Source organism: Rhincodon typus, chromosome 12, assembly GCF_021869965.1.
Source record: "Rhincodon typus isolate 14 chromosome 12, sRhiTyp1.1, whole genome shotgun sequence".
Lineage (NCBI taxonomy): Eukaryota > Metazoa > Chordata > Chondrichthyes > Orectolobiformes > Rhincodontidae > Rhincodon > Rhincodon typus.
Genome location: NC_063343.1, coordinates 23,765,765 through 23,789,872, shown reverse-complemented (window position 1 = coordinate 23,789,872; position 24,108 = coordinate 23,765,765). Strand labels below are relative to the sequence as shown.

Below are 24,108 nucleotides of genomic sequence, written 5' to 3'. Positions count from 1 at the left end.
CTCTACACCTTGTTATCTCATCATTCTTTCCTGGTTAGGTTTAAAAAGCTATAGCCTGGTAGAATTAGGTTTCAGTTAACTGTAACTTTTCCTCAAGAACTTTCGTAAAATGAATGATACTGTTGTATCTGGGGAGGGAAGAAAGTTAAACCTGTAATCATGTTACACACAGTTTTTTTTCCAATGTTTGACATAGTCATACCTTTTATTTAAGTCTTGATATATTGTGTTGTAGCTTTTAACCATAAATAAAACATTATTGTAAAATGCAGTCTTTGCTACTGATTTTGTTGTTTTTAATGAAATATACATTATTGGTATGCTCAAGTCATATTCATAGATCAGCTCGTCTTATCAATAGACATATGTAACTGTGCTTATGGGTTGATTAGCAAACCAGATTTTGGACTTCAGTAACAGTTCAATATTGAATCTATCACTTTTCTTTTAGATACAAAGTGGCATTAACCGATTAATTCTGAAGGAGGAGATGAAAGCCAGATCAGGGAGTTATGATAATGACCCCTGGTCGACACGCAGCTCCACAACAAGTAGGGAATGTCTGCAGAATGTAGGCTATGATTCTCCAGTGAATGGATGTAAGTAACAGCAAAATGATCTTTCTATAGGATCTATATGCAAGCCTAAATTTGTTCTTGAGAAAGCGGTCTAGAATTTCCCCTTTGGGTCATAATCCAATTGTCAACATCAATTCTGAGTCACAATCCCAGATATGGATGTAGCAGGATATCAGTTGCAATCTTCTTGGGCGCAGTCAATTCAAAAGTTGCCTTGAGAAGCTTGCTTAAGCTAATGGTAGCACGTGGACTGGGAAGTGGAAGTCCCAGACGGCTTGCTGCAATGTTTGGCAGATCCATGAGGAAAGGTGGGCACTTCGGAGGTAGGCAGATGACAGCTGCACTTCGAGATGAAAGCATTCCCTGTAGTTGGGTAACAAGATTCAAATGCATGCATGACCATAGCTGTTTGGTCATCATTGCATTGGGGAAGGTTTTGTTCATAGTAATTCCACACTAGGCTGGGAAAGGAACCCTGCTCCTCCTGCTGTATCCAGTTCAGTTTGGGTTCTGGCCTCAGTGGGGCTCAGTCAGCCGTGAGGAAGCTCCCAGCCACCTCAAAACTTCTCCCCTAATAGCTTATTATTAGACATAATTAGCAAACGCCTCTCCTGCATTGACCTTGTCCCCAGCAAGATTGTTTTCTGCAGGGTTACAAGTTGGTAGCCCGTCTTATATATTTCCAGCATTGTAACTGATTCCATTTACCACACGGTCTCTGCAGGACCAGAATTTCTTTTTTAATTCATTTACGGGATGAGGGCATGACTGGTCAGGCCAGCATTTATTGCCCATCCCAGAGGGCAGCCAAAAGGCGACCACATTGCTGTGGGTCTGTAGTCACACAAAGGCCAACCAGGTAAGGATGACAGTATTCTTCCTTCAAGGACATTAGTGATCCAGATGGATGTTTCCCTTGACAATCAACAATGGTTTCATAGTCATCATTAGACTCCTAAATCCAGATTTTTATTGAATTAAAATTCCACTATCACCATAGTGGGATTCGAACCTGGGTCCCTAGAATATCACCTTGGTTTCTGGGTTAACAGTCTAGCAATAATACTACTAGACCATCACCTCCCCTAATAGTAACTTAGCCAATTTACTAGAAGGTGATTGTATTGGGAACTAATCTCCTGCACAGAATCAATGCATGGAGGAGTGGAGGAGGAGAAAAAAGACATTAAAAGTGAAGTTGGTTGGAAATCTATACCGACTGTTCTTTAATACAATACAACTTCAAAATTGGAACATAAAAATGGATTCTGAATCATGTTAGTGAGTTTTGATTTCCATTGCTAAATTATATCAATCATTTTCAATAGGAATAGTTCTGCATGTCAAATCTGTTTATAACTTTGCTTTATGTAGTTTATTAGAGTCTGTGCACCTCCAAATTCTGATTACAGCTTCTCAATTATCTATGTATGGGCCAGCAAAAGGTCTGAATATGAGGTTCACTCAAAGGTCAGAGCAGGCGATTTAATTGGAAATTGCTTTTGGTGAATGTTGTGCCTTCTGTTCCTCTGCACCTATTTTCCTTGTTGACTTCTCTGACTGCAATTAAGGAAACTACTTCCTCATTATCTATCCCTGAGAACACCCATTGGAAAAAGGCAAATTGATTTGATTGTGTTTTAGCTAAAACATATCTTGTTCTTTCAATATATCAACTTGGAATCAAATCAGAAGTGAGAAAGAATGCTTGTGTCTCTGCTAAGAATGACTGTGCTTTTTAAAAGTATTATTTTGACTTCAAAAAGTAAACCTGAAGAAATAACAAATGTTCAGAGTCCTCTTGCTGACTAGCCCCCTTTGATCTGTGTGCTCAGCTAATATACATTTGGCACTGCCGCAGTAATCAATTACGAAGAATATAAACCCTCAGATATTTGAAGACTGGTTACCGTGAGTAATCCAGACTCCCCGTGTCTTGCTCATAGCATTAGAGCAGTGGCAGTAAACTACATGAATGACCTTCATATGAGGTATGGTTTTTGAAGTCTGATTCTTCAGACACAAGAACTTTTCAAAAACAAGTAAATATCAGTTTTAAATTATGACAGAAAATTTTCCAACCTCCAATTACACGGCAGTTTTATTTCGAGTGAGGAAATGAAGTTTGAGGATTATTGAAGCATCATGGAAAACACAAAACATTACAGATGCTGAAAATTTGAAATATAAAAAGAAAATGCTGGGAGAACTGAGCAGTTTAGGCAGCATAAGTGGAGAAAAATAAAGTTAACATTTTGAGATGTTGATTTTTCATCAGAATGTATATTCTGGAAGGGAATACTGATTTATATGACCTACAAAACAGTAACCCATTTGTGCTTGCATGTATTGATGTGAATAATTAACCATGGATTCAGTATTTGACCGCTAACTTACTTAACTCAATGATAAATCGTTCATTATGTTCGAATGGGTTCTTCTTAAAGATAAGTATATCTATGTGGCAGTGATGTTAGGGGGAAAGATGCCAAATTAGGTTATATCTAGGGTTTGGTTTCACTTTCAGTTTCCACCCAGTGTCGTCTTCTTTAAATTACGCTGTCAAAGAGCAGAGCTGAGCAGAAACAAAATTTCTTTCTGTATACAATGGGAGTTTCCAACAGTTTTGCCAACCAAGATCCATGCTGCCCACTTCTTATGAATTGGTTCAACTCCTGTATTGGACAAGGCCTAAGAACAAATATTTGCCTATGTCTCCTGGACTATGGATGCATGTGACCTCTGAGACAATGGAGAAGCAGAAAAAAAAACAAATAAATGTGACAAGTGACACTAATATTTGGCATGTTCCTTTTGCGAACAATTCAGCTTGGTCAAATTCACCATCATAGGGTTAGACTTAATGGTTACAACAGTGGCCATAACAGCAGGCTAAAAAGCTGAGGCACCCCTGCCATTGCCATTTCCGGAATCCCTGAAGTAATTTTATGCCCATCAGACAATTAACTGCTGGTTATTGGGGCTATGGAAAGGCCATTCACAACTTTGGCAGGTCTTTAGTTTCAGCAGTGCCACCAGGTCCAGCAGCTACTGCTGATACTACAGCCATGTCTGGATCATGGATATGGTCCTGGAACTCAGGTGGGTGGAGCTAGTGAGAGCAATGAGGCGTGAGTCAGCAAGCATGGTCATTACTAAGGTCAAGAGATATCTGTCTGACAGGGCAGGCCAGGTGGTTACAGGTTTGGGAGTGGCACCCTTCCATGGGTCACAAGATGTCGATCAGGTTGTCAGCTTTTAATGATGGTGACTCCCCATGTTGTGAAGGTTCCCTTCCTATCCTAGCAGTGATGAGGCCATTAATTGCCTTCTTAAGGGCCTCAATGAACCTCTGGGTGGGAAGAACCTCCTTGACCTTTCGCCAGCCTTATTGAATTGGACAGAGTTTAGAAGGTGCTGGATTCTCAACTACCCACTTTTCCTCCTAATTCCACAGGCATTCACCTCCATGCCCTTGCCTTCCAACCCACTTCTGATGACTGCACTAAATTCCAGCCCTGATGTGGATATGGTTCCCAGAAATTCATTGTATTTCTGATGTGCAGGTTCAGGTGCTGAGCCTGACATTGCTCTGAGTTTGGTTGCACATTGCTACAGAATTCATCAGAGAAAGAGGGTGAAGAGAGTATAGAGCTATTTTATTGCATATTGTTTCATTTAAAACTTCTGCAACTTCTTAAATTGAATTATGGGAAAAGATAAATGGGAAAGATATCTGGATTGCTTTGGATTGTGTAGAAACATAGAAAATAGAAGCAGAAGTAGGTCATTTGGGCCTTCGAAGCTGTTCCACCATTCAATATGATCATGGCTGATCATCCAATCCTGTTCCCACTTTCTCCCCATCCATAACCTTTTATTCCTTTGGCAGTGAAACTACATCTGTCTCCTCCTTGAAGACATTCCATACCTTGGCCTCTGTTGCTTTTTGTGGCAGAGAATTCCATAGGTTCACCACCCTCTGGGTAAAGTCATTTCTCTTCACCTCAGCCATAAAAGTCCTTTCCCATACCCTTTGTCAGTGATCCCTGGTTCTGGACTCTCGGTCATTGGGACTAACCTTCTGCATTTACCCTGTGCGGCTCTGTTAGAATTTTGTATGTTTCTATGAGATCTCTTTAATTCTTCTAAACTATTCTGAGTGAACATAGTCCTAATCAATCAGTCTCTCTTCATATTTCAGACCTATCATCCCAGGAATCAGCCTGGTAAACCTTTGTTGGACTCGATCCATAGCCAGAACATCCTTCGTCAGATAAGGAGACCAAAACTGTTCACAATACTCCAGGGGTGATCTCACCAAAGCCCTCTACAATTGCAAAAAGACATCCCTCTTGTATTTGAAACCTTTTGCTATGAAGACCACCTGCTGCACCTTCATGCTTACTTTCAGCGAATGGTGTACAAGGACGCACAGGGCTAAATGTTCCTTCCCCTTTCCCAATCTATCACCATTAAGATAATTATCTGCCTCCCCGTTTTTGTTGCCGAAGTGGATAACCTCACTTTTGCCCACATTATATTTCATCCACCATGCATTTGCCCATTCACTCAACCTGAAGAGTCTCTGCATCCTGCTCATAGTAAAGCCTCCCACCCAGCTTTGTGTTTTTTGTAAGCTTGGAGATATTACGTTTACATCCCTCATCTAAATATTCATATTTATTGTGAATAGCTGGGGTTCTAGCACTGATTGCTGCAGTATCCCAACAGTCACTGGTATTCCTACATTTTGTTTCCTATCTATCAGCAGTTCTCTATCCATGTCAGTACATTACCCCCAATCCCATGCACTTTAATTTTACATGCTAATCTTTTACGTTAGACCTTACTGGAAGCCTTCTAAAAGTCCAAATAAACCACATCCACTCATTCCCATTATCAACGCCACTTGTTACATTTTTTTTAAAGTCCAATAAATTTGTCAAACATGATTCCCCTTTCATAAATCCATGCTGTCAGGCCTGTCACAACTTTTCAAGTGCTGTGCAATTAAATCTTTTATATTATATCAAGAGGTGCATGAGAATGACTGAGGAATGGCTGATTCTTTCATCACTATTTTCTATATAAAGGTACAGCTGTTCACTGTATGGCACTCCCTCCTAGCCCAGCCAAGATCATGATTTCAGCATGAGGGAGCTTTTATTTTGAGCCTAATGCGTGAGAAAGTTTGAAACAATTTACCGAAGAACTCAGCTGACTCAGTCATACTTAATGCATAGAACAGGTCTCAAAATTTTTTCCCCACTCTGACCCCATTTTACATCTTGAAAATTGTTGCAACCTTTCTTGGTGAGAATTGTGAAAGTAGGGCTGTGGGCAAGCTGTGATACTGGGAGCTTCTTAGAATGGGATTACAGCAGTTCTAACTCAATCAGAGTTTCATGGTAGCAATTGCTGCCTCAGCTCACAAACCTAAAGTAAAATCCTAACTCAAAGCATTGATCCATAAGAATATCTTAGGCACACATATCTGAATTAAAAAATAGTATTTTCCCCTTACTTCTGTTTTGTTGTTCAGCTGTAGGAAGGAAGTAACTTTAGAACCAATTAAACAATGTGAATTCCAATTATCTAGGTGTTATCATTAACTGTGCTTTTGCGCAGGACATTCCAGTCATGTATCATAAGTTTAAAAAAAGATACTATAGGCTAGGATTATCTTGCATTTGGTAGCAAATGCAGTTGCAGCTGTCCTTCAGTTAAATGGTATGAATTGCGTTATGATTTCCCACATCCAAGGATAATATACAAAACAAGTACTTTCTCTGATTCACATTGTAATTAAGTTATAGAAAAATGCTTGATGCTAAAGTATTTGAACTAGGTTTTGGTAAGGGGCACAGTTCATGTTTAGTCATTTTCCTGTTTTATTCTAATTTATTTTTAATCCTCTGATTACAGCTCCCAGAGGAACATATATGGGAGACAGTGGTAAGTAAAAGACAGTTTGCCGATAAAGTTAAATATTCATTTTTCCAGATATCATCCTTTACAACAGTCTACAACTATTGGTTCAGTCTGCAAACGCTGTTTTACAGAACCCACTTGACCAGTTTTATTTCCTGTCATATATGATGCAAATTTTGAATTGCTTCTGCATATCAATGCTGGGCAGGTTTCTGCTGGTTGAAATCATTAAGAGCCTGATTTTAATTCTTGGAGACAGTAAGGATTGCAGATGCTAGAAGCTAGAGTCAATGAATGTGGAGGTGGAAAAGCACAAGAGGTCGTCAGCATCCAAGAAGCAGAGAAGTCAACATTTTGAGCTAAAACCCATCGTCAGGACTGGGGAGGCGGAGGGGAGCCCAGAAATAAATAGAAAGAGGGGGGTGGGGCTGGGGTAGGGCAGGTGGGATGGAGATAGGTGGATGCAGGTAGAGGGTTATTGTGGTTGGTCAGTGGGAAGGGTGGAGCAGTTAGGTGGGTCAGAAGATGGACAGGTTGGGGTGGAGCGATTTTGAAACTGGTGAAGTCAATATTCAGGCCATTGGCCTGTAAGCTCCCAAGATGAAATATCAGGTGTTGTTCCTCCAGTTTACGTTTGGCCTCACACTGACCGTGGAGGAGGCCAAGGATGGACATGTCATTGGGGGAGTGGGAGGGGAGTTAACCCCCTACCTGCATCCACCTATCTCCATCCCACCTGCCCTCCCCTCAGCCCCACCCTCTCCCTGTATTTAAGTCTGGGCTCCCTTTCCCCTCCCCAGTCCTGACAAAGAGTTTCAGGCCAAAAGTTGACTTCCCTGCTCCTTGGATGTTGTCTGACCTGCTGTGCTGTTCCAACACCACCTTCACTAATTTTTAATTCTGCTTGCTTAATTAAAAAAAGATAGTGGAATGCTGCAGTTACTGTTGGTGGGGTGACTACAGTATAATGTGTACAACCACAGCCATATATCATCAAATAATTCACTACTGCATTTTTGTACAGTTTAATACTGTGCTCTGTTTTATTATGTAATGCAGTATCTTATTTCATCATATAATTATGTGCTAGATTTTATTACAGAGGTATGTGCTGCGTTTCATTATATTTGCATAACAGTCACTATCAGTACATTATGAGTTGGCAAATTGTCTGAGAGCTGTGTATAATCCAGTTCATGATTTTATTTTCAGAAATATGAAACATTATGATCGGTCAACTGAATGTGCTTTGTGCTGTTTGTAACATGTCTACAGAACCATCTTGACGATAATGCATATTTTTTGATTAACCGTTTTTAACATTTTGTATAGGTTTCTATTTGCCTTTTATGGAGAGACCTGTCGTATGAAATATTTAGCTGCAAAAGGGTGATAGTGGAGGGTTGTTTTTTGGATTGGAGGCCCGTGACCAGCAGTGTGCCCCAAGGATCAGTGTTGGGCCCACTGCTTTTTGTCATTTACATAAATGGTTTGGATGTGAATATAGGAGGCATGGTTAGTAAGTTTGCAGATGACATCAAATTAGGTGGTGTAGTGGCCAGTGAAGAAGATTATCTCAGAGTACAACTGGATTTTGATCAAATGGGCCAATAGGCCAAGGAGTGGCAGCTTAATTTATGTAAATGTGAAGTCTTGCATTTTGATAAGGCAAAGCAGGGCAGGACTTATGCAGTTAATGGTAGGGCCCTCGGGACTGTTACCAAACAAAGAGACATGTGGTGCAGGTGCACAGTTCTTGGAAGTGGCATTGCGGATAGACAGGGTGGTGAAGAAGGCATTTGGTACACTTGCTTTTTTATTGGTCAGAACATCGAGTGAAGGAGTTAGGATGTCATATTGCAGCTGTACAGGACATTGCTGAGGCCAATTTTTTAATACTGCGTTCAATTCTCGTTGCCCTTTTATAGTGAGGATGTTGTTAAACTTGAGAGGGTGCAGAAAAGATTTACAAGGATGTTCCTGGGACTGGAGGTTTCGAGTTATAGGGAAAGGCTGAATAGGCTGCGGCTTTTTTGTCTGGAATGTCGGAGACTGAGGAGGTGACGTTATAGAGGTTTATAAAATCATGAGAGGCATGAATAGGGTGAATAGCCAAGGTCTTTTTCCTAAGGTGGAGAGTCAAAAACTGGAGGACCTAGGTTTAATGTGAGGGGAAAGGATTTAAAAAGGATCCAAGGAGTAACATTTTCCCAGAGAGGGTGGTGCGTGTATGGAATGAGCTGCCAGAAGAAGTGATGGAGGCCGGTACAATTACAAAATTTAAAAGGTATCTGGATGGGTATATGAATAGGAAGGGTTTAGAGGGATATGGGCCAAATGCTGGCAAATAGGACTAGGTCAGATTGGGATATCTGGTCGGCGCAGATGAGTTTGACCTAAGGGTCTATTTCCATGCTGTATGACTCTATGACTCTAATTCCCATATTTTGATTTGATTTGATTTATTATTGCCATATGTACCTAGGTACAGTGAAAAGTTTTGATTTGCATGCAGTACAAGCAGATTATATTATACGAAGTGCATAAGGGTAATAGAACAAAGCAAGGAATACAGTGTTATGGCTGCAGTGAAGATACACAAACAGCGAGGTCAGCAATAAATTTGAAATTTCAGAGGTCCATTCAGGAATCTAATAACAATGGGAATGAAGCTGTTTTTGAATCTGTATAATATTATACAATCATATTTATTATATGTCAGCTTATTAATATATTCTTAAGTTACAATGCTGAACGTGACAAAAAGATATCCCTTGAATTTGCTTAGCTTTTGTTGTCCTGCTGTGTGTTCATGATTCTGGAGCCTCCTTTATTTGATGTCTAGATCCTTTTTCCCAGCTGGCATAGCACATGTTACATGTCATCCTTATGTCTGCTATTCTTCATTGTTAGACCTGCCTAGATTTCACTCAAATCTGTTCAACATAGGGGAGGAGGCGGTGTGAGACTTCCTTGGTTCACTATTTTTAACTAAATTATAAACATCTGTCTGAAGAACATATCTGGGAGTTTCAACAAACAGCACGTCAGGTTTATGTATAAGATGTTTCAGCCTTTTTAAAAAATAAGTAATATTACTCTTCAACATAATTTTTTAAATGTCATCCTCCATTATGAGTGTTGAACTTGGTTACAGTGAGTACAGTTATTTCAACTTCATCCAACGTCAATCTATCAACTTTCTTGTAGTTTTATGATTCTAGCTGATTGGCTGGAACAAGATTCCTCTACGTGTTAACATTAAGCACCATCTAGTGGTTTTAAGAGGAACTACATAGTATAAATTCATCATCTACGATGAAATAACTTCCACACTGATGTTCTCTTAGGATTTTGAGAACAACAACCTTAAATCAACCTTAAAATGAATTATTACTTTCCTTATTACAGATCCACTGATTTCCAAGTCTGCTTCTCTTCCTGCCTATATGAGAAATGGTTTGCACAGGGTAAGGTTGAATTAATTCCTCTCACAGTTGGTTTATCCCCTGAAGGAGGAAAATACAAGTGTACATTCAGTATAAATGTTTGCTTCTGTCTGATTTTATATGTATCAATTTTCCCTCAGCCCCTTTGTCCTTGTGAAGACATTTGAAATGTATTGTAATTTTCCTCGTTGCAAGTATCCAGCTGGTATTCAAATTTCAGGCTCTCTTGCTTCTCAGTCCATGACTAGAGAGATGTAAGTGTTTGCATCGGGGAATTTAAAAACATTGAATATATCATCAAGAAATTGTAGGGTGTTAAAAATTTATAACTATACATTTGTACATTCTGTGCAGGTTTGTAACAAAGTAGATAGGGCTGTAAAATAGATTTGTTATTATCTTGATCAAATCAACCTTCAAGATAATATGATATTTTATCTGCTCGCACTTGAGTACTAGCAGTGACAAAGAGTTGAAAGAATGTTGTCTAAAATTGCAAGTAACTAACAATTTTTCTTTTCACCCAATGCCATGCATTGTTGTCTTTAGCCTCAGAGTGCTGACATTTTCCAATATGACAACGACAATTCTGTTAACTGGGGAATGAGAGGTAAGATATTAAAATTGGCTGGATATAATAAAATGTAAAATTCTTAACTAAAGACGCATTTGTATGTCAAAATAATATTAAGTGTATTGAATGTTCTTTGCACAGTGCAAGAGAAATAGGCACATGCAGTACTGACAATTAAAAGGGAAAATATCTCCTTCCCTTTGCCATTATAAAGTCAAGAATCAAATTAGCTAAAGGAAGTTCAGAAATTCTACACTGTCGGGGTCATTATACCTACACTTTAGTACTTTATACCCTTATTTTATGAGAATCAGAAAATCATACCATCAGTGTGCATTGCTATGTACCAGGTTGAAGATGCATATGTTAAAGGTCAAAGACTGCACAGAACTTACAACGTTGATAACTCTATATTATAGGATAATGTCACTGCAGTTTGGCATCAGTGTCCCTGTGTGAAAACCTGTCTTTTAATGCCTGAAACCATTGCCAGGAGCAATGATGAAATAAGTAGATGATGTGCTGTTTGCACATAACTCTGCTGATATGGCTTTGTTTAGAGTCCTGTTTCAAGTAAAACATCTCCTCTTTCTTTTTCAGAATACAAGGTAAGACCTTCTGTTTGGAGCTGATGGCCCTTGATGGTTTGCTGTGGTGCTGCGACGATGATTAGAAGAAAAAATTGGTTTCTACCGGTGCCACTGTTTACTTGACAATAGTAATATGTCATGTTTGATGGCTAGCTGACCTTCTCACAGAATCACAGAATTAGTAGGGTGCAGAAGGAGGCCATTCAGTCCATCATGCCTGCACTGTCTAGTTCAATGAGAATCATTGTCAATCTTCTTTTTCCCCATGCCCTCACACATTACTTTTATCCAGATCATTATCCAATATCCTCTTGAAGACCACAATTGAGCCTGCATCCACCACAGTTCCAGGCAGTGCATTCTATATCCTACCGACCTGCTGGCTGAATATGTTATTCCTTACTTCACCCTTGTTTCTTTTGCAGATCACTTTAAATCTAACTCCATTTGTTATTCCTTTACAAGCAAAAGCAGCTTCTCCAAATCTGCACTATTTAGCCCATTCATGATTTTGAAAACCTGTACGAGAGGTCTTTCTCCATCATAACATTGGGATTGTATTTATAATTTTCCAATGAAACAACATTACTGTACATCATAATTTCAGACAACACCACACCACGCTATAAAAATTTTCTAAGTGAGACCGAGTTAAAGATGTTTGTCATGTGTCATTTACATCTACAAATTTATATCATAACTCTCTTACCATCTAGCGCCTGTGACCTTCCTACTAAAATTATTTAGTTACTTCCCAGAATGTTGAAGGCGTTCTGTTGCCATTACAAAATTAGAACTGATAATCTGTTTTTTTTCTGTTTTGCTTTTTACCCGCCCCCCCCAACTCTGAGTTAATTCCTTGCCCACTTTTTCAGTACAATGTGTTAATCCTTGTAATTTGGGGAAAAAGATTAGCTGTTTAAATTCATAATAACATTATATTAGTCAAAGTAAGAACTAAGTCAACCATTTCAAATAAGTTAGTATGCAATATGCGGTGAAAGTCTTAATACTCTGTATTGCTCAAGGCTTAAAAATCATTAAATAATGCTTAAACTTCCCATGTACTTACAACCAATGTTTGAAAACTATCATCCAACATACCCCTCTGTTCTTCCTGCGATAATAGTTTTTCATTCACCGACCTGTAAAATCCTTCAATATTTATCCTGTACCTACTTTTCAGAATTTTGAAAACCCTCAAAAGATTCCCTCTGTGTTCCAATAAATAACGCCCCTGTTTTTCTAGCCTTTCATCATGGCAGGAACCTCTCCTTCCTGATTTTATTTCAGTGAATCTTTGCTGCACCCTTTTCTGTGACTCTTAAGAAGTTTTCTATGATAACATGCTCAGAAATACTCCAACAATAGCCTAAATCAATATTCACTCTCTATTCAATGTACCTCAATATAAAATGCAGAATCCCATTTGCTTTTATCATGGCACTTTGTTAGTGAATTGTCACTTTCAAAGATTCCTAAGACAAGTAGATCCTTCTGTTCCACTAATCTGTTGAAAGTCTTGCAATCAAAGATGTTTTTCCTTTCAGTCCTGTTTCCAGCTTGAGTTGCTTTAGATTCTTATCAGCTTACTCTCTACATTTTTCTATGGTTTCTTGCAGATTATTCCATTTTTCCTCTCAAATCCCTAAGGAATGCTACTACCTAATTTCTGCTGACATGAAAAAGGATCTATTTATTCCCTATTTATCACTTTGCATTCTTAGCCACCTGTGCCCATGCAGCTACATTCTCTTTATTGCCAAGGACTGCAACAAGTCTCTTATTTTGCACCCATCAAACATCTTGTAAATATTTTAAATTAATTCTATTCTTTTCATGTTTACATATTTTAGGATTTCCTCAGATAATTCAGTTCATTTAGTTCAGCTTGATGCACTCTTCAGAGAAACTGATTAGTGACTGACTTATGATTCGGCTGCGATTGGCACAATTATCAAGAGTATCAGCTAATTGCAGCAGTGATGGCACAGACTGTAATTGTGCCTAACCAGTATTTACAAGAATGACTAGAAAATAATCCAGTTCTGATTCAGTAGAAATATTTTAGAAAAATTAGGCAAATATACTGGTTGTATTATGCAATCAGAGGCAAAGGAATGACACTCACAAATGATTGCACTTAGACCTTCTCCCAAACTGTGAGCATTAACGTTGTGATTGGCGTTGAGGGAACTGTTTTTCAATCCAACGATGACGTCCCCTCATGAGATATTGCAATGCATCTTTATGTGGCTGAGCAGGCCAATTTTTGACTTGCTGATCTTTAGATACATGAAGAAGTTGTTAAGACAACAGGAATTTCTTCCTTTCTTGCCTTCTCTGTTGTCACACTGCCTCATTAAAAAGGCATTGGGACTCAAGACACGATGCTGCTTGATGAACTGTTTGGCATTATTCTGAGCAAATTCTTCCAGTCATAAGTATCAATACTGCTGGACTTCAAGGAGAACTTAAGGGTTTCTTTGAAAATGCTTTCTTTGTCCTGCCATAGAAGCTTGGCTGCTTTACAGCATCATTTTTGATTATTAGAAAGCATATCAGCATAGCACCCTCTACAGGGGATATGAGACCTGTGCCATAAAGACAAGCAACTCTGGACTGAATTTTCCTCTAATGCTTCGGTGTCATTTTGATGGCAACCAATGCACTGCCCCCACCAGCAAGGTAACTCACCCAGTTGCCTGCCAAACAGGTCAATGAAAGCTGACAGGCAAAGAAGGGAGAATATCTCACCCTTTCCATGGCCACCACAGAATTCCTGCATCCTACAGTTTGCCAGTCGAGTCCTCAGGAGATCCAGCAGCAAGAAGGTGTTTTTGTTTTCTACTTTTCATGGGACTGAGTGTCACAGGGAGTGGGGTGGTTCAGGGTGTTCAGAGGCAAGAGCAGAGAGGTGGCTTCTAGATACCACCTGTCTTACCCAGTATCATCTCTGTCTGTGATTACTCACAGACTGGGCCAGTTGAAGGACCTCCTACCCCCGCACTTATCCCTCATCCCACAACCCTCCCACTTATCCCCAGCTCGGCCAGCAGGTGGCCATGGTTTAGAGTTATAGAGTCGTAGAGGTCTACAGCATTATAAAAAAAGGCCCTTTGGTCCATCATGCCTGTAAAAACAATCTCCTAACTATTCTAATCCCATTTTCCAGCACTTTCCTGGTGGCCTTGAATGCCTTAGCATCACAATGCACATCTAAATACTTCTTAAATGTTTGGAGGGTTTCTGCCTCTACCACCCTTACAAGCAGTGAGTTCCAGATTCCCACCACATTCTGAGTGAAAAAAGTTTTCCTCATACCTCCTGTAAACCTTTTGTGGCTTACTTTAAATCCATACCCCTGGTCATTGATCCCTTCATCTAGGGGAAATGTTTCTTTCTGTCAACTCAACCTGCTCCTCATAGTTTTAGACATCTCAATCACGTCCCCCCTCAATCTCTTCTGTTCTAAGGAAAACAACCCTGGTATGTCCAAAGTGTGGATCTGGAGGAACACAGCAGGCCAGGCAGCATCAGGGGAGCAGGAAAGTTGACGTTTCAGATCGGAACCCTTCTTCAGAAATGGGAAGGGAATGGTCCCTACCCAAAATGTCAACTTTCCTGCTCCTCTGATGCTGCCTGGCCTGCTGTGTTCCTCCAGATCCACATTTTGTTATCTCTGATTCCAGCATCTGCAGTTCTTGCTATCTCCCTGGTCTGTCCAATCTCTGTAACTGAAACTCTCCATCCCAAGCAAAATCTTCATAAAGCTCTTCTGCACCCTCTCTAGTACTATCACATCCCTCTTATAATGTGGTTTCCAGAACTGCACACCATACCCTAGCTGTGGCCTAACCAGCATTTTATACAGATCCAGCATAACTCCTCTGCTCTTATGCCTTGACTAGCATTTGCCTTCTTAACCACTTTCTCCATGTGTCCTGATGCATTAAAGAACCAACGTACATGCACACCAAGATCCCTCGGATCCTGTATGCTTCCCAGGGTCCTACCATCCATCATGTATTCCCTTGGCTTGTTTGTCCTGCCCAAGTGCATCACCTCACATTTATTATAAAACATAGAATCTGAAGAGCATCCCATCCAGACCCAGCCTTCCCACCCTATCCCTGTAACACCACATTACCCATGGCTAATGCACCTAACCTGCACATCCCTGAACACCACAGGACAATTTAGCATGGCCAATCCACCTAACGTGCACATCTTTGGACTGTGGGAGGAACTCAAAGCACCCAATGGAAACCCATGCATGAGAAGGCCGCAGTGCTAACCACAGAACCACCGTGCCGCCTACTTATCCGCATTGAATGCCATTTCTCACTCACCAGGGAGACAAGTGGTCTGGGATTTGGTAATCTGTGGCCCTTAACTGACCATTAATTGATCCCTTGAGGGCTTTAATTGTTCATGAGTTGAGAAAGTCCTCCAGGGACCTTTTTAATTAATTGCTGAAATGTGTAAAAATTGTAGCAAGGTCAACCATGTGGACCTCCTAGAATATGAGCTCCTTGACTGGGGCTGTTAATCTGGTCTGATCAGGGAGCCGTGGCTAACAGATATGAACAGGATTGTCACACAGCCTGTTTACTCTGAGAGCTGGATCAGTGTCACGGACTCTACACATGTAAATAAAGGGTGACTTGGTGATGGGATACCAGCCTCTGTTTAGTTATTTCATTGGTGATGAGAGAAAAGCACAATCCTAAAGAAATTCACTCACAACTGTCGTCTTTCAGGTGGGGTATGCATTTCTGGCATCATGCCATTATTTGGGAAGCTTGACTCGTTCAATCCTGCAGTCAAAGACTGGGCCCAGTATGTGGAAAGAATGTGTTAGTTTTTCTGGGCAAATGACATTGGGACAAATGAAATGGGTAATTCTCCTGACAGCTTGGGGGACCTACAGCTTTTTCAGTTATTAGGAGCCTAACTTTCCCTGAGATACCAGATACCTTTCAAGGGTTGACAGATTTAGTTCAGGAATATTACGACCTCAAGCCTCTAATTCTGAGATGCTATCGGTTTTACTTGGCAATTCGAGAACCAAGGGAATCTATATTCAGGTTTTTGGCTAGGTTAAGGTGACTGGCAGATTGACTTTGTTTTAGCCCTTAATGAGATGCTAAAAACCGTCTGGTATGTGGGATTAATGACGTAACCATGCAAACTTGCCGACTAACTGAAGCCCAACTGGAATTCAAACCTGCACTACAACTGGCTTTATCATTGCAATATGCAATTGATAAAATGCAGCAAGTGGAGCTATGAGTTGCAGGGTATTCCAATGGAAATGGACACCCCTCTCCCCACTCCAACGGAATTTATCAGTGATTGCAGAACCAATCTCTGGACTCCAATCCTTAAGTTTGCGCTAGACCTTGGCAAGACTGAGAACATACACTGGGGAAATGTTATAGATTAAGACAACAACTTCGGTTCCAGTCTCCCATGAGAAGAACACTCTAGAAGCTTGACACTATCCAGGTCTAAGCAGCCCACTTGAATGACACCACATCCAGTCCCTGTACCGCTGATGCACAGTGCAGCAGTGTGTATAGCTTACCAGATGCACTGCAAACATTCACCAAGTCTCCTTAGACAGCTCTTTCCAAACCCACAACCACGACTATCTACAAGGGTAAGGACAGCTGATGCATGGGAACACCACCACCTACAGTTCCCCTCAAACCACAAACCATCCTGGTGTAGAAATATATTGCCATTCTTTCCTAATGCTGGGTCAAAATCCTGGAACTCCCTCTTTAACTGCATTGCTGGCACATTCCCACTAACTTTTATTTCTGTTGCATGTACCTGTAAACTCTGTGCATGACAGTGACATCCAGATGTGCAAGTCAATGTGTTGGCAGGCTGATTGATGTGTGTGGAACAGCCACACAGGTTACAAGGAATGCTGATTTCAGGTGTACCTGATACTGGGTCTGGAGTCACATGTGGGCCAGACAGGGTAATGTTAGTAAGGGGATTTCAAACTGCTCTGATAATTAAAATCGAAACACAAGTCCCAATCTATTAGGGCGGGAGTAGAGGTCTCCTTCTAATAATTAAACCTGAAACACCCAGAGAAGCTCGCCTTGCCTCATCTCACCTAATCTGTTAAACTGTTATGGAGAAGGGGAGGTTAAATGAAAGAAAAATCCTGGCATTCACTTTATAAATAACAAGTAACGTTTATTTAATCATAACACTGAACAGACTAAAAGAATTACAATTCTTTTAAAGAACAATTCACCCCTAAGTATTAACTACTCCCTGATTGAATTAAATTCTACTGGAATGCTGTTCAAATAAACACAAGTCCCACTTATATAAACCCAATTAATAAGACAACAATAAATAAAGACTTAATCTCTCCAAGTTCATACAGACTGTGTCTTCTGGAACACACTGTCTTTTCCAGCCTTTCTTCTGTTGATCTCAAGTTATGGCTGTTTTCTCATTGAAGACTCTTAGCTAGAAGTGCCATGGTACTTTTCATTAATTAGATGGTGCTTTCTCTGAGGTCTAAAAGGTGTTGTCTTTTGACAGTTGGCTGTTCGCTCTCCCTCAATTTTCCAGCTGCCTTCTTTTTTATGCCCTTGATGACCTGTCCATTTCTTACACTAGGATTGGCCCCAGGTTGTCAACACCATCAGATTTAAATTCAGTATCTAGGGCCTGGTTAAAATTAATTGGCTAAATTCAGTCTAAGTGCCAAAACATCAAAACAAGACTGCTGTTTTGCCTGGCAACTGTAAGGTCTTTTGATACATTTGTTTCAATTTGGGGCTGTCTGTACAATGCTTGCAAACCTCCAAGCACAGTTAAAACACAATCTCTTCAAGGAACCAAGCACTGTTTTTCAATTCATGAGCATTCTACACAACTTCGTAACTCCTCCCCCCTTAAAAAAAAATTGAATTATCATTATGAAATACCATTTTCCTGAAATACATAGGTCAGTATTCAGAAGTTACATCTTTTAAACCCATGACAATGCATCTGCAATATGTACAACCTGTTAATTAAAAGCCTGTAACATAAGACTCCAATGAAATAGTCCCATATTTTTGTCCTTAAATCTTTCAAAAGGATGAGTGCGTTGTAGTTTGTACGCACAGCTGTCTCCGAAATATTGTTTGTAACATAAACATTAAAATGTTGTGAGGCCAGTACCAAAGAATGCTTGCAAACATCCAAGCACAGACAAGGCACAATCTCTTAAAGGGATCATGCACTGTTTTTCAATTCATGAGCATTCTACTCAACTTTGTAACAGTAAGAACAGTAAATTTCCTCTCTTAAAGGACATTAGTGAATCAGATGGGCTTTAACAACAGCCAACGATAATAATCATTAGAGTTTTAATGGAATTCTTTATTGAGATTCAACTCAGGTCCCAGACATGTGTCTCTGCATATTAGTCCAATGGCAATACCACTAGGTCATTATCTCCCACAAAAGGGCAATAAGGCTTGGTTGGTCTAGCAAGATAGAAGAAAGCCACTGTGTAACCTAATAGGAAAAGCTGTCATGCTGAACAAGCAATAGTTTATTTAAAAGTAAGTAACTCAACATTGTTATGATAAACGTTGTTACAGAAACTACTAGGAGGATTAGCATGATAGGTCTTAGTTCTTCAAGTCCCAAGCAGTTCTGTCCTCATGCCTAAATTATATCATCATAGTTGCAGGTGCTAATGACAATCCTCACTATTAACACTTTCAGACCCTGTCAGAATCATAGACAACAATCCCAATGTTGTCTGGTTCCTCTTTAAACAAGTTACAACAACTCTGACCAGAATGTTGTGAACGTATTTGCCCAGGTGTCCCACAATACCAAAGCGGTCAAATCAATACGAACACAAGTCAGTACCAAAGCAAAATATTCCCACTTTATTAGTAACAAAATTACAATAATTTTTAATACTAAACATACTATCCCTAATCCTATTTGGCCCCATACGGTTACAATGCTTCCCAAATCTCTTGTAAATTGCACAGTCACGCTTTCTGTGGCTCTGACTCTGGGTCTGCGAAGCTGCTTTCTCCCTCTCTCTCTCTCTCTCTCGCGATAGTCAGCTGGTCTCTGCTTCTTGCCATGCTGGTCTCCTTAGGAGGCCTCAGACAATTTCAAGAGCAGTTCCAAAAGAGACGTCTGCAAGTGAACTCTGGTTTTGTACCTTTTAGATCGTCATCTAGAACTTTCTGTAGTTCTGACCAATCAGAGAGATAACTTAATAGTTTGAAACAAGAGTCAGTCATTTAGATGGCTTGCTACTGTCAAGTTTCTTTGCATAGCAGGATGCAGTGCATTTCTGTCTGGGTTGCCCTTTGTTTAGTGGATAAGTTGTTGGGGGTGTCTGTGCAGACTAACTGTTGCCTTTTACGTTATGCTAATGTCATTAGCACCTGGCTGCTGTGTTTGCACTGTCTGGTGTGTGCTTTTGTGATTTCAGAGTTTCACTTGGCCAATGTACCCAGCATCCCTTGCTGTTTGGCTAAGTTGGCAATGTCTGTTTTACCAGCCAGGAGGCTGCTACACCAGCACCTACTCTAGCCACAGCACTGCTCCACCTTAAAATGTGCAAGCTAGCTACAGGCAGAACGAGCTAGTTTTAAGTAATGTTAACCACAGATCATATAGATTCCTTGCTGAACCATTTAGCTAATAAACAGTGCAGTAAGTGCTGACTGAATACAGAGATCATTCACTTAAGCAAGCAGCACAAGACTGTGTAAACCTGCATTGCCATCAAAAGGCATGCATTAACTGTGCATTGTGTCTGTAACAGGCACACATAGATCAGATTGTTGTCTCTACTTGGGGGGGTTGCTGTTGACAGTCAGTGTTCCGTGCATCAGCAGATGTTCTTTTGCAAGGGACTGTGTAATAGCGCAACATTCTGTACACAGACACAGTAATTTAAGTAGTATCAATGGAATTATTCACCCAAGGAATAGTCACTATATTTACCATGATATAAACAATCCTCAAATAGTAGAAAAATATTTCATTTCTGTTGTTCTCTAACAAGCTTCTTATTAAAAGACTCTAATAAGTAACATCTCTTATTAACACACTTCTGCCTAAAACATTAATGTACCACACTCTCATACAGCATACTTCCTGCTTGCGCATTATCGTAGCAGGCTGTCTGTTAATAACACTGAAGTAATACATCTGTCACATTTGCACTTTTGTGTTCGAAGCTGAAGGTTTTCCCACCATTGCCTACATTTGCAAATGTAAACCTTTTATTGTTTTGACAGCTGTGGGGAAATTAGGCCTTTATTTAAAAATAAAACCATGGAGCAGAATTCCTTTATTTGATGCGATTAGAACCATAAGTTTCTTGCATCCAACAGGTTTCCCTGAAGATTAGGGTGACCAGGCCACATAAGGTGGGAAGACCAACCTACCCTGTCTTTTGATACTTACTTCAGAGTACTTCATCAGAACACCTGAACAAATACAATACTCTCTTACACTCTGTGAAGTGATCTAATCAGACGCAATTTGTGTCATTTCACACATTATGCTGCTACCTTTGTTTTTAAATTATTCTTATAAAGGTTTTACAGTTTAAATTATTTTTATAACATTTCTAAATCACTGTATGAAATGCTCTTGGTTGTGGCTCAACTAACAAAGTAGTCATAGATAATTGCAAATTGTTAATTGATATTTCTTCATTACAATAATTAATAAGCAAGTTGACATAACATATTAGAGTTTGAACTGAGAGAACAACGAAGAATTTTCGCAGGACAGTCGGTTAGATGGAAATCAGGCATTGAAAGTGTCAGAGTTCAGAATCAGAAACAATTGGATCTTGTATACAGGGATCACTGACAACTTAATTGAGCTACCTGAGTAGCGGGTAATTTATGGTATCAAATTTCTGAATAACCACTTTCCTGCATCCTGTATAAAGGAGCTGTTTAAAAATTAAGTACACTTTCATGACAAACAATCACAAATAATTACAAGCAGCTTCTTTGATAGTTTTGGTGAGTACATTATGTCATGTAGTTATTTTTACAGTCAACCTATCAGGTATTTATCTCATTTTTAGGATAGTCATTTTACTCATCACTAAAGTGATGATCTAGTTGACCTCCTTATCCTTCATTCTCCTCTGTCCTTATGAGAACAGAACTCTGCAATCCCTACAATTGCATCCCATCAATTCTAGCCTCTTATGTATTATGTTACAACATGGAGACAGACAGCCAAATCAAATTAGCCTCTCTATCCTTGTATTCACAATACTATAAAATCAAAACATTTAAAGACCTTCAAAATTGACCTCAATGGTTCCTAACCAAACTGAATAACCAGTACCATACTTTGTGAATAACTGATACCAGACACCAGGTTTATAACTTAAACAAAGGATTTAACAATTTATTGACAATATAGTAGCTTTAGCAGAGCAAAGTTAAACTCAAGGAAATTTAATTAATGTCTATGATTTAAACACAATGTTCTTTGCTTATAGTCCCCACTTTCTCAAAGACATACCAACAAACAGACACAGTTAAGGGATAAATCAAAAGAAAAAGAAATAAATGAGATGTAACTGGCCACTTCATGTAAGCTGTTTCCACAATCCATAGTCACTCAAGTATGTGGAATTGTATCATGCTTGATTTCTGATGACACCAATTCTTACAGATGGCTTCCAGTAGGCTCCGAAGAATGTTCATTGAATTCTTATAACTGAGATTCTATTTGCTGAACTTTCATTAAGTTGATAATGAGGGAACAATCAAGGATCAATCAATCCTTCACCCTTCACCCTGTAGCTTTCACATCCAGAAATGTAGTGACCCGAAAACAGTTCAATATCAGTTCAAACTTTTGTTTCTCTTGGTTAGGCTGGATGTCTCCCTATAGGCTCCTGTTACTGTTCAAACATCTGTCATCTATTTAAGCATAATGCCTTGCCAGAGTCAACTGACTATAGAGCACTTTTAACAAGAATCAACCTGCAATTAACTTCCAGATTTAGCCTCATAAACATATATCAGTTTGTTTGTTCTCTTTTTTTTAAACATGCTGCTGCTCACGGTCTACAGGTCACCTTCAGCCCACAGTTCAAGCTCCAAGCCAGAAGTTATTTTAAAAATTGCAAAGGCTCCCAACAATTCCCTATTTCATTTACCCTGAAATGTCTCTAGAACTTTAGACTCTAAGCAAGGGAACTACTCCACAAACCTCTTTATCCTTGCACATGCCTCGATTTTTGTTTTTGATCTGGAGTAGCAGCAGGAGTCAGTGTGCAGTGTATATAACGTAGAGGTGTTGGTAGATAGAGTGTATAGCAAAGTGGTTATATCACAGGTAGAGTTCACAGGCAGAAGGGTAATGAGTGACCACCAGACGGAATAAAAACACTAGGGCATATAGTGCAGGAGGCCCTTCTCTAACAGATTTTCCATTTTGGATACTGCTGGGAGAAATAGGTTCTCAGGGCAATGCAGAGAGAGCCTAGTGTGATGAAACAGAAATATTGTGTGCAGCTTTGGTCTCCTTACCTATGAAAATATGTAACCAAAACAGAAATGACTGGAGAAAATCAACAGATCTGGTGGCATCTGTGGAGAAAAAGTAGAGTTAACATTTCAAATCTAGCAACCCTTCTTCAGAATTGCAATTTCTGTTTTTGTTTCAAATTTCAAGCATTCACAGTTCTTTGTTTTATTTGTCCAAGAAAATATGCACTTTCCATAGAGGGAGTGCACCATAGGTTCACCAGACTGATTCTTGGGTTGGCAGGTTTGTCCTCTGAGGAGGGATTGGGACAATTGGGCCTGTATTCACAAGAGTTTAGAAGAATGAAGGGGATTGCAATGAAACGTATACAATTTTGACATGGATAGACAGACTGAACACAAGGAGAAAATTTTCCCTGCCTCGAAGTTCTACAGCAATGGGTCATGGTCCCAGGATAACAGGTCAGCCATTTGTGACTAAGCTGAGGAAATATTTCTTCTTCCAGAGGGTGTGAATCCATGGATTTCTAGAGGGTAAAAGTGGTGAAGGAGTATTGGGAAAGAGTGTGGGAGAATGACATTGAGATAAAGGATCATATTGAAAGGCAGAGCAGGTTTGATGGGCTGAATAGCCTGCTGTTGGTCCTGATTTCTATGTTTAATATGCTGCCTAAAATGTATTACTTTGACATCATGTTTGATCACCTGATAAAATCTCTCATTTTGCTCAGTGTCAATTTTTTCCCTGATTATTCTCCTGTCAAACACCTTTATAGATGATTTACTCCATTAAAAGTACTGTACAAGTACAAGTTGTTGAGTCAATGGAAGCACTTAAGGAATAGTTTTAAAATTCCATGTGAAAATTGTTAACAATGGCCTGTTACATAACCAGACTAGTTATGAAGTGATCCACCACAATTCTAGTGTCAAACGTAGCCTCATATTAAAATTTACCTCAAGTATACAAGGAAGGTTGTTTTTAAAATTGTATTGAGTACCAAGGTCTATCATGACCCGGAGTCCAATTTAATTGTTTCTTATTTACATTCTAAACCAAATGCATTTGAAGTGGTTTGTATACTGCAATTGGTTGAGTTTTGTTTGCATTCCAGATTTATCCATTTCATCTGTTAATGGTAACTACCAGAGGTCGGAATAAGTTACCAAAAGACGTTGACAGAACAAGATTAGAGGTGCGTAATATGAACCGACTGTGTTTCAGTAATATCTCAACAGTCCTGTTGTTTCAAAATATTTGCATAAAGCTACCATTCACAATCAAGCAACAGCAATCAAAAATCCATTTGTTTGAAAACAATGGTGTATTTTATGTGAGATAGTAGGAACTGCAGATGCTGGAGAATCTGAGATAACAAGGTGTAGAGCTGGATGAACGCAGCAGGCCAAGCAGCATCAGAGGAGCAGGAAGGCTGACGTTTCATTTTCTGA

At 39.6% G+C, this 24,108-nt stretch overlaps 1 protein-coding gene across 1 annotated transcript in view; it reads left to right on the top strand.

Moving 5' to 3' along the window:
• The window catches only part of LOC109928508 (actin binding LIM protein family, member 3), a gene marked incomplete at its 5' end in the record, with an annotated part of 177,408 nt that overhangs the window by 149,644 nt on the left and 3,656 nt on the right, over positions 1–24,108 (top strand). The window contains 6 exons of the mRNA XM_048603946.1: positions 452–599; positions 6,507–6,536; positions 9,924–9,982; positions 10,511–10,571; positions 11,136–11,143; positions 23,772–23,852. Of these exons, the coding sequence (XP_048459903.1) occupies positions 452–599; positions 6,507–6,536; positions 9,924–9,982; positions 10,511–10,571; positions 11,136–11,143; positions 23,772–23,852 (387 nt within the window). The remainder of the gene's footprint in view (positions 1–451; positions 600–6,506; positions 6,537–9,923; positions 9,983–10,510; positions 10,572–11,135; positions 11,144–23,771; positions 23,853–24,108) is intronic.